This window comes from Orycteropus afer, unplaced genomic scaffold, assembly GCF_000298275.1.
Source record: "Orycteropus afer afer isolate SDZICR_OR568_19922 unplaced genomic scaffold, OryAfe1.0 scaffold00213, whole genome shotgun sequence".
In the NCBI taxonomy this organism is placed as follows: domain Eukaryota; kingdom Metazoa; phylum Chordata; class Mammalia; order Tubulidentata; family Orycteropodidae; genus Orycteropus; species Orycteropus afer.
In genome coordinates, this window is record NW_006921800.1 from 4692596 (window position 1) to 4704361 (window position 11766).

The following is an 11766-nucleotide window of genomic DNA, read 5'->3' on the forward strand; positions in this document are numbered from 1 at the left end:
TATTGAAACAGGGAACTGAATGCTTGTATTGCAGCCCTAAAGAATCACATATTCACTGCAATATTCGTTTTTTGTAAACTACAGCCTGCAACCTAGCAGACCATGACTGAATGCTTTTGAAAAGTTGTAGATTACAAACATGAAATCACAATTAATATCCTCTAAAAGTAATTTCAGAGCTTTCACGTCTTAAAAAAAGGACAATGTGTACTGCTTCACAAGGTAATGTAGCTAATCAAAAGAAGAGTAGAATTAAAGTATTTACATAATGAGCAATTCTACAGAAGGCGATCATCCCCATGTAAGCACTGCTGATTATATCCCACGCTGCTTTTAACAAACTGTACCAGATTGGATCCAGCCATCAGCATTTTCAGAGAATCCTTAAAAGCCTTTTATGGGTCTTTAAATTTATTGTAGAATGGCATTCTTCAGGTAGAATATGCTGGTGAAAGAGGACAGTGTCAACACAAGGTACCAGCAGGAGAAAAGGATGTCAGCGCTCCCGGTAATTCCATACTGGGCTGTACTTGGAGCTGGAAAGAAATGGAAAAGATTAAATCAAAACCTAATTTGTGTCTTTTAGCATCTTGACAATAATCAAAAGGCAGCTGGGTGTATTAAGAAGAGCACTGGCTTTAGAGCAGACAGACTCAGGTTCACATCTAGTTCTGCCGTGTAACAACATGTGGCGTGGTTGACTAATACCCTCTCTGAGGTCCAGTTTTCCCAAGGGCAGAATGGAAATAATATAATCCACCTGTCAGGGCTGTGGTGAGAATTGGAGATAAAGACTATACAGCACATTGCACAGGGCCAGCCAGACATGTGCGAAGGATTCAATAAACAATAGCTAACATTATTATTCTGTTTACATGCATTCTATGCATTTGTGTTAGTTGATGATATTCAATTATGCATATATTTGTAGATACTTTTAAAAAATACACTTAGTCAGATATTGTATTAAATCCTGGAAAAGGAGAGAAGAGGTTTTCTCTTCCAAAGTATTTTTTGTGGGTAGGGGACTGACTGTAAGTAAACTATTCAAGTATAATGTAATCTTAGGAAAGTTGGAGTTACATATACAAACTGCAGCGACACAGCAAATAGTATATTTAATTCTGTCTGGGCGAGGAAGGATGATTTAACAAAGTTGTACTGAAGTGGATGGTCATTTGGGTAGAGCCAACAACTTATTCAAAAGCATGAGGAAAACCAAGGCACACTAGTTTGAGGCCTAGGAGGGAAAGAATTGAAACAAGCTGCAGCCAGATAGAAAGACCTCAACTGTAATGGAAAAAAAAAAAAAAAGTTTTGTTTTCCACACTGAAGGTGACTTTGAAGCATTTGGAACTGTGGAATTATAAGATTATAGTTATACATCAGAAAGAACGTAGTTTTATGCATGGAGAAACTCATGTGCTACTTGGCTAACAGTCATGTTGAATTTTCACTGGATAACTACATAGTCACAAAGATAAGAACATTGTTGGAGTCTCCTGGATGGCTAACAACACTTCCTTTCTCTAGAACGTAGTGGCCTCTTTGAATGTGAATTATATTGTGTTGCAGAAATTGTATGTTGCAGACATGCTTGACCTTACTCAAGATTGATTCTCTTTTACAATAATAATGATAATGGCAATAAACCCCACCAACATATTTTTAACTATCTTTTTTTTTTAATAAAATGTGGATTTCAGGAACTATTTCCTAGGAGAAAAATGAATAAAGTATTAAAGACATGTACTATCTCACCCCAAACCCATAACTTAAAACCAGAAGCAGTTTTAGTCACCTTACATTTGAATTACCAGCAGTTAGTTTTTAATGGAATTTTCACAAATGACTATATTTCCATGTAATAAGAAGAATAAGTTGTGTTGTTTACACCTCTAATAAAGTGAAGGGATGAAAGGTACATTGGCTCTGCTAGTGAGAATTTCCTATTACAAGTGCAATTGTTGATTCCAGGTAAGTGAGATTCAAGTGCTGGGCTACTAATCTCTAGTAAACAGAGAGCAAAATCAAGTATTTAATGTTTCTTTTTGCATCACAATTGAGTTTTAAAAAATGTAAATAAACAATGTAGAAAATAAGTCTGATATGAAAAAATTCCAATTTAAGATCATGAAACTATTTTAATTTACTTTGGCTTGTTCAAGACCTATAAATATTTTCTTTTTAAAAATACAATTAAATATTTGATTGGTGTATGAGCTTCTCAATGACGGTTTTTTTCAGAATTGTTGATTCTTCCTAAGAATCTATTATAAAACCATTATAATATTAAAGAACTGATGTTTTAATAAGAAAAGCAGATAAAATTATTTCATAAATAAAAATTAGATTTTAAAAGCTATGCATACAATGCAAAGGTAATTTTTTTTCAATTATCCTAACAAATTAAATACTACACTAGCATTGAGGACCCTGAAAACTCCTTAGCCACAGTTTAAAATACACTTATTTTTCTTTGCGCACTTTCATAAACTAAATCTCTCTCCCTCCTCCAACAAATTAAAAAAAAACAAAAAATACCCTTTTGTGTCATTAGGTACCATATTTGTTGTTGTTATGTGCCATAGAGTCGGTTTTGACTCATAGCGACACTGTACAACAGAACAAACAACACACTGCCTGGTTGTGTACCATCCTCAAAATCCTTGCTATACTTGAGCCCGTCATTGCAGCCACTATGCCAGTCAATCTAGTTGAGGGTCTTCCCCTTTTTCTCTGGCACTCTACTTTACCAAGCATGATATCCTTTTCCAGGGATATCCTTCTGACAACGTGACCAAAGTAAGTGAGATAAAATCTGGCCATGTTCACCTCCAAAGAGCATTTCACTGCACTTCTTTCAGTACAGACATTCCTCTAGTCTACAACTATCAATTTGCATTGCAAATATTCTTTATGTATCTATTTCCCCCACCAGTAAACTCTCGTAGGTCATGTCGCATTTATCTTTGTGTTTCCAGAATCTGGCAAAGGAGACACTATGTCTGTTGAATGTCTAATTTCATGAAATAAATAAATAGTTCAGAATTAAAATGAGTATTTCTGTTTTGCAAAATAGAATCTCTTCTGAACCAGCCCACTTGCCTATAGGCTAAAAAAATCTATTAATATTACTTCATTCATTCAGCAAATATTTATTGAATAGGTGCCAAACATTGCACAAAGTGCTGAGAATACAATTGCTAATAAGATATGTATGATCCTTTTGTTGTTTAATCTTATATGTTCCCATCTATACTCCTTTGTGTCATCAACCTTCAATGCCATCTTTTTCCCAAAGGTGCCTGTCTTCTCTTCAACTCATCCTTCTATAGTACTAAATATAATAAGATATATCAATAATATGGATGCACATATAAATTAAAATATTACATTACAAGTAAACAGCTTACTTTTTTAAAAAAATTTTACTGATGTCTTACATTGCTATGCCTTTTATTTTTTTGTGAGTGTTACACTTTTACTAGTCCTAAAATGAACCAGGGTCTGGCTGCCTCATTGTTAGCCTCGCATTATTAACGGCAGTGACTGCAGAAACACTACTGACTTCTGTTTGATAGACCAGAAACAAAGGGAGAAGTTACTCAAGGAAATATGGGGTCAGACAGCTAGTGTCAAATTATGGTTCATCATTTGGACGCACATTGAGCACCTTTTATGCACCAGGGAATGAACTAAGCAACACATAGGCACAGACAAATAAAACCCAATCCCATCTCTTAGGATAGTTTCATTCTAGTTGGGGATACAAAGAAACAGGCAAATATAGAACCTTAGGCTATACACAGCAATAAAGATATATGTTCTGTGCACAAACATTAGAGGGCTTCCTAAGGGTTGTGTAGAAGACTGAGTGTGAAGCAAGACAAGGATACAATCCAGGAAACAGACAAAAATAAGATTATTGTTTTTATTCTACAAAATGATAGAATAATAGACATGTCAGTATATTTATATCTCTCTTTTAAAAATGGCTGCAGAGTAGCCATTGTGTGATATGCCATCATTATATAACTTTCTCATTGATTTACATTTATTATATATTCTTGTGTGTTTGTACATGTGTGCATGTGTGTGTGTGTGTATCGGTTAACAAGTTGGTTTATAGCACAGGTTTTATGGCACTAAAGTTAGGGGTCCTAGTACTATTTGTATAAATTAGATTTTCTTGGCAATTTAAATTCCAACCAGGTATTCGATGTTAAGAAATTACTGAAAATAACTTATAGCTATTATTAGTTATTAGCTTCATCACTAAGTTCAAGTATCATCTCTATTAAAAAGAAAAGAAATAAAGAAAAAAGTCTTTATAAAATTTCCCTTGCTGAAATAAGCACTCATTGTATTAGTAACTGGTAACATAAGATTTACATATTATCTTCTCTGACTAGATCAAGAATATTTCAAAGAAAAAATGTATTACATGTATCTTTTATAATTGGTAATAAACAGAGTCTGGTGCTTAGTAGATGTTCAACAAGTGTTTGTTTAATGATTTGTTTAATGTTTGTTTAATGATTAAATGTTCACATCCATTTCCCACACTGTCACTGCAATCACAGAAGAAGACACAATACCTTATTTATTTTTCCAGATGAATATTGTCTTTCCTCACTCATATTTTGCTTAGTCATTCTTCTTTCCTTAATTTTAGACTCATTATTACCATTTTATGACCAGTACAGAGTTGGACTACCTAGCTTCAACACTTTGAGTAAGAAGACAAATTAATAAGTAGATTAGACAGGGGAAGAATATGTACAATTTTGTGACATCATCCTCTCACTGCAAAAGACAGCATAGATGACCATATAGCCCCAAATTATAGTCCAGAATTTCTTAGCAGTCACCTGGCTGTGCCCCTGGGATGATCAGATTTGTTGCAGCTTTTCTGTCATGTTTGTAGTTGTCTCTGAATATCATACTGCTATTTTTCCTAAGTAACTACAGGCAGACAAGACCTAGATACAGCTTGTAATCATAGAGGTAACTGGGATTTACTGAGGGCTTTGGTGTCATTTTGAGAAAGATAGACCATGTTGTTGTTGTTAGATGCCATTGAATCGGTTTTGACTCATAGAGATCCAATCTATAACAGAATGAATCACTACCCGGTCCTACACCATCCTAAGAATTGTTGTACTTGAGCTCATTGTCGCAGCCACTGTGTCAACCTATGTCGTTGAGGACCTTCCCCTTTCTCACTGACCTTCTGCTTTATCAAGCATGATATCTTTCTCCAGGATTGGTCCATCTTGATAACATGACCAAAGCATGAGAGACAAAGTCTGGTCATTTTCACACCTAAGGAGAATTCTTCCTCTAAGACAGATTTGTTTGTTCTTCTAGCAGTTCATAGTACATTTGTTATTCTTCACCAAGACCACAATTCAAATGCATCAATTTTTCTGCAGTCTTCCTTATCATTATTCATTCTCACATACATTATGAGCCTGTTGAAAAGATCATGTCTTAGGTCTGACACACCTTCATCATCAAAGTGACATTGTTGCTCTCAGCTCTTTAAAGAGATCTTTTGCAGCAGATTTGCCCAATGCAATACATCACTTGATATCGTGACTGCTATTTCCATTAGCATTTATTGTGGATGCAAGTAAAGGAAATCCTTGGCAACCTCAATGTTTTCTCCATTTATCATCACGTTGCTTACTGGTCAAGTTGTGAGGACTTTTGTTTTCTTTATGTTGAAGTGTAATCTATACTTGAAGGCTGTAGTCTTTGATTTTTATCAGTAGGTGCTTTAAGTCTTTTTCACTCTCAGCAAGCAAGGTTGTGTCATTTGCACATCACAGGCTGTTAATGAGTCCTCCTCCAATACTGATGTTGCATTCTTCAAACAGTCCAGCTTCTCGGAAACCATAGCAGAGGTTTTTAGCAGAGGAGGGCTGGCTGAAATTTTAAAAAGGTCACTTCGCTGTAATATGGAGAGTATATCTTTCGAGGGGAGCTCTGGTAGCATAGTGGCTAAGACACTTGCCTGCTAACCAGACAGCTGGCGATTCAAACCCACCAGCCACTCCTCGGAAGGAAGGTTGGGCAATCCTACTTCCGTAGTGATACTGCCTCGGAAACCCAAGGAGGGGTCGCTATGAGTCGGGGCCGACTCGACGGCACATAACAACAACAACAACAACAACAACATATCTTTCGAGAGGCAAGAGCAGAAGCATATGTTACCCAAAAACCATCAGAGGTTCCCAACTATGTATTGAATAAAGGCAAAAGTCTTTAGCTCAGCATTCAGATTCCTTCATTCTAGTCAACTTACCCATATTTATACACACTCTTAATTCCAGTAACACAAGTTGTTTTCTGAACACAAAAAACCAAACCCACTGCCATCAAGCGGATTCCAAATCATAGAGATGACCCCCATTGGGATTCCAAGGAGTAAATCTTTAGGGAAATAGATTGCCTGATCTTCCTTCCTCAGAGAAGCCGATAGGTTTGAACCAACAATCTTCTGCTTAGCAGAGGCAGCTTAGCACCACGCCACCAGAGCTTCTGACATAGGAGCTCTGAACACATGTTGTTGTTGTTATGTGCCATCAAGTTGGACCCAACTCATTCTGACCCATCCTTGGGTTTCTGAGGCTGTATCACTACAGAGGTAGATAGGAAGCTTTAATTATTCCATGCTATTTACACATGCTATATCCTTAAGCCTAACTGGCTTTTCTTCCTATTCCCCTCTGGATCAGAGTCCTACTCATTCTTAAAGATCTAAAATACCTTCTCGTCCATGAGATCCTCCCCAATCTTCCTAATAAGAATTGTTGTTGTTGTTGTTATGTGCCGTCAAGTCAGACCCAACTCATAGCGACCCCTCCTTGGGTTTCCGAGGCAGTATCACTATGGAAGTAGATTCCCCAACCTTAGTCTCTGCTTTTACTTGACTTCATAAATATCTTTTAAACTTACAATCAATTTCATCTTTATCTTTTTTTCTCCTCTGGACTATAAGCACTTGAATGTATAGAGCTTCCTCCCAATAATTTGTTAATTTTTATCTCATATGAGAGATGTTCACTAGATACTTGTTGAATTTCATGTGGGAAAATATTCCTAAATCTGTGTTTTTCCAATTCCAAACCTGTCTTGGATAAGATATCCTGTTTCAATTATTGTTTCTGTGATTCCTTGCCCTTAAAATTTCTTCCCCTTAAGAATGTGTGATGGAGAAACTGAAACTGCTCTGTTTCTTTCCTACAACCTATTTAGTTGAGGTTTATTTATTTATTTATTTCTAAGAAGAATGCAAAAGGGAGAAAAGAGAAGAAAAGTTTAAACTGAGGAGAAGAGAATGGAAAGGAAGAAGATGACAAAGTGTGACAATTTCAGAAAAGAGAAAATATCAAGCTCTTGGGCACTGTATTAGATGCTTTCATAGGGGTCATTTCATTTAAGAAAAAGAAACAAGAAATGAAATGGGATATTGCCAGGGAAATGGCTTTGGTGTGCTCTGCAGATCAGAATTTGAAACAAACAATAGACTGTTTCTTATACTTCTTAGCTTCTTAGTAAAGCAAAAAGGATTCTAATTTTTAATATAACGTATGTGATATATATACTGTGGTGCCTGATGACATTGATTCAAATTCCAGCTCCATCTTTTCTTAATTAGATCAATTTAGGTAAATTTCTTAACTTTGCTGTAGTTCAGTATCTTCATCTGCAAATGGGGAGTAGTAGTGTCACAAAAAGTTTTCATGAAAATTAAATATAGTGATGCATGTAAAGCACCCAGTACTGTGTCTAAAGCAGAATAAGCATGCCCTCAATTCTTATCTAAGCATTCCTCGTTCACTCATTCATTTCACTAGTGCACCATGCACAATATGCCTGGCACTTTCTGAGTTACTGAACAAAACCAATAATTCCTGTCTTCACAGAGCTTGCTGTTTAAACTTGAGATGTTCTCCAAGGAATAAGCATATTTCACTTCATTCTTAACCTATGCTTGGCTAATCAATGTTGCTCTGGTCTTAAAAAATATCCTTCATTTTATTTGATAAAAATATTAATTCTCTGCATCTTCTTGACTTCTTTTGTAGGATTTATAGTTCATATCATTTGCTACTATACTGCTTTATGGGCTTCTTAATGGCAAAGTCTATGACCTCTTCCTTTTCTTCTTTTTCTCATGCTTTTCCTAAGAAAAACCAGTATGATATGTGACATTTAGAGAGTGATTTTGGCCAGTGTTATGCCAATTTGGTTTTGGATAAGCTCTCAGACAGAGAGCAGGAGTGTCCAGGTTAGGTGTGGAATCCATGCCTTTGGGTTATCTCCCAGTTGTCAACAGGAAGATCCAATCTGGGCTTTAACACATATTTTACATCTTGTCTAATTATGATTATCACTCCCAATTACTTACAGCTGCTGCATATTATTTCCAGTCTTGGCAGTTTTCCCTTGGATTGCTCCAGTTTTTATTTTTAGGCAAGAGTGAATGTAACTGCTTTGTGAAATATTTCTTTTTGGTACAATACCAATTACTTGCTTAGACATTTTCCTTAAATTACTTAAGCTTAACTAAACTAGCTTGGAATCATATGTTTAAGATTCCTGTTGCAATCTTAGGTGGAGTTACTTTAGCTATATTGACTCTGCTTCCATAGAAGAAAGCTGGCCTCCACTTAGATTTTCCTGAGGAAGCTTATACTTGATGGGGAGTGAATGATTTATACTCAAATTAGTTTTTGTGTAAAAGAGAGTGATTAAAGTGGATTCAAAATAGAGAGCACATTAGTTTACTGAGAGAAATTATGCACCATTGATTAGCTCCGATTGACAGTGCAACCCTGTTTCATTATAAACTGTGGGAGGAATGTTTGAAAGAGAATTTTATCCTCCAATTTTCAGTATCCACACCTTAACACTAAGAGAAGATGCAGGGGATATCCTGAGGCTAGGATCACAGACAGCTTTTTTAAATATCACTCAATTCTACCTAGACACTGGGAGGAAATTATGCAGAAATATGTGAGACCTGGGCACAGTGCTTTGCAAGAGTCTTTGTGTAGAAACTACATCTTCTTGCTCTGTGAAACCTCTAGGATGGTCTTCTTCCCCTAGGCTTTGGTGTAAGGAATGCCTGAATAGCATAGTTGTCGTGTGGCGGGGTTACCAGTGTATAGATCTTAATTTTCTATTGCTCAACACATCCTTTTGGTGCCACCCATTGTTTCCTGGAAATACAGAGAGCTAAACATACCATGATCCAGTCTTTAGCAGCTTCCAGTCTGGTAGAGTAAGGCTTAATACATGAGCCTCTACCACAGCCAGTTTTACTCATCTTCAGGGAGAGAAAGTAAGGGTTGAATGAATAGCTTCAAATTCCTGCCAGTCTGCCTCCCTCTTTGTCTTTTTCAAAAGGAATCAAGCTAACAAGTGCACATTGGTACACTTTCATCAAATTAGAGAAAATAAAAATATATTTATTCTAACATTATAGATTTTTATTATATTTTTGTTTGTTCAATACCTATCTTTAGGAAGTTTCAACATCTCCCATAGACTGAACATTTGAAAGTGTAAAAATGTAAGCTAATTATTTTCATGGAAAGTCTCTGTATTTTGTGTTATAAACAACCAGAAGCATGACTAGAGAAAACATACTGTTCCTTTCTCCTTCTGACTATTTCCATGGCAGCTTGTTCTTAGCAACTATAAGCTTTTTCTCTGTCAGATCACCACTCTTTAATCCCTTTCTTCTCACAGAATAGATATTTGCCAAAGTTCATGATATGCCATCCTATGTACTCAGCATCAACTACATTAAGAGTTTTAAACATATGTTTGCCTGCGTTATTACCCATATTCAGAAATCTGCATATTTGTAGATAACCACTTTTGTCTGCAAATAGCCAGATGAAACTCTCTAAGACTATTACCTCTAATTCAAGCTAAAGAGAATAAGTAAGTAATCACCCAAATAGAAATAAATTCTGCTGTCTCTTTCTGCCCATCATAGTCATTGAAATAAAGTCTCAAATCCTAAATCGTTCATCAATATCTTCAAATATGTCGATTTTTTTGTTTTTTTATTCCTAGCAAATCAGAGATAATTTACATAAATATAGTGGCTCTGTTTGGAACTGTGTTGTCAGTGCAGTGTGTGGGTGTTAAAAGCTAGATCTGGTGTGTGAAATATATACATACACATACAATACAAATAGCCTTGAGTATTTAGATTTTTAGTGTGGGCCTTTAAGATATCATCTAGCTGGAGAAGAGGGGATTTTACAGAAATAAAAATAGAAACCCAGATGTGTTCTTAAGGTCACTAATAGTCATTGCCATCAGCTGTTTCATCACTGTGACACTGCTAGTGTGGTAAAAATAATAATAACAAAAAGGGAGAAATTGGAAACCAGGAAACATTTTTTCAAGTTGACAGAGCTTTTAAGGTATTATTTATCTATTATTATATATAGGTGTGAAGTTATTTAAGTTTTTATATAGGGTGTCTGAATTTGGTACTTTAGTGATCAGAGTATCTTGCTTATTAAATTGTATTCTTTACATCTTTCTTGTTAGGAACTTAAAGCAGCTTTTTGTTGTGATTATTAGGCAGCTTTGTTCTTTTGGCATTAAGGAACACAAATTGCTTAAGGGTTGATCATCTTTTTTTTTTTTTTTTGTAATATTCCATTTACCTTCAAAAATGGTCTTAGCCTTTCCAGTGCAATAAAGACAATGACCCAGCCTTGTAGCTCTGATTTATTTAAATTGCTCCACATTTTATGTTCTAAATTGATTTTTAGTTATTCTCAATGATTCTCTAATCCTTAACATTATATTTTGGCTATTTAAAAAACTTAATAAAATCCAAATGACTTTCTGTGGAATTCAAGACCTATAAACTTTCCCCGAGATCCTTTTCCAGCCCTCTCACTGACTATTTTCTGCCACATTCTGTGCCTGAGTCACACTAGGCTGAAAATCTTCTTTCCTAGACATGCACAGGCATTTGCTGTCTTTGTGTATTTGGTCACACTTCTCCATCTGGATGGGCTTCTGAATCGCTACATGTTGAAATAGTATCCATCTTTCAATGCAATGTATACCTGAGATACAACCCACTTACAAAGTTAGAACCTATCAGAAGTCTTAGAGGATGTTGAGGTTCATCTAGTGCAACCCCTGAGTTTTATAGGTAAGGATGTGAGGAACTTGATGGTTCAGTAATGTGCTTAATTAAGGTAAAGACAAATGAAGACTAGAATTCAGTTATCTTGATTTTCTGTGCTTCCATTCTAGGTAGCTTCTTTCAATTACTACCTCCCTCTAAATAGAATTAAGTTTCCAATCCCTCTTTTCTTCCATAGCATCCACTGAAACCTGTCCACCCTGGATGACTTCACTGGTATTTGAAATACTGTGTCCTAATAATTTCCAGCATCACAGGAACATGCAAGCTACCAAAGTATGACAAATTGACAGATGAGTGGTGAAAATGAAGTATAGATGTATTGTTTTAGGTTCTGAACTTTCATTAGTTTTTATTATAATTCTCTGTTTTGGTCCTCTAGTGCTGCTCTATCATAAATATCACAAGTTAATGGTTTCAATAAACAGGCATTTATTCTCTTACAGTTTTGGAGGCTAGAAATCCGAATTCCAAGTGCCAGCTCTAGGACTGGGTGAAAGCCCCTTGACTTTGGGCTTCAGCTTTGACTCTTGCTTTTGGGCCACTGAAGCTGGAGGCTTCTCTTA

General features: G+C 35.8%; 1 protein-coding gene across 1 annotated transcript in view; it reads right to left on the reverse strand.

Moving 5' to 3' along the window:
- Positions 1–411: 411 nt before the first annotated feature.
- The window catches only part of NEGR1 (neuronal growth regulator 1), a 1298229-nt gene continuing 1286874 nt past the window's right edge, over positions 412–11766 (reverse strand). The window contains exon 7 of the mRNA XM_007948327.2: positions 412–536. Within this exon, the coding sequence (XP_007946518.1) occupies positions 412–536 (125 nt within the window). The remainder of the gene's footprint in view (positions 537–11766) is intronic.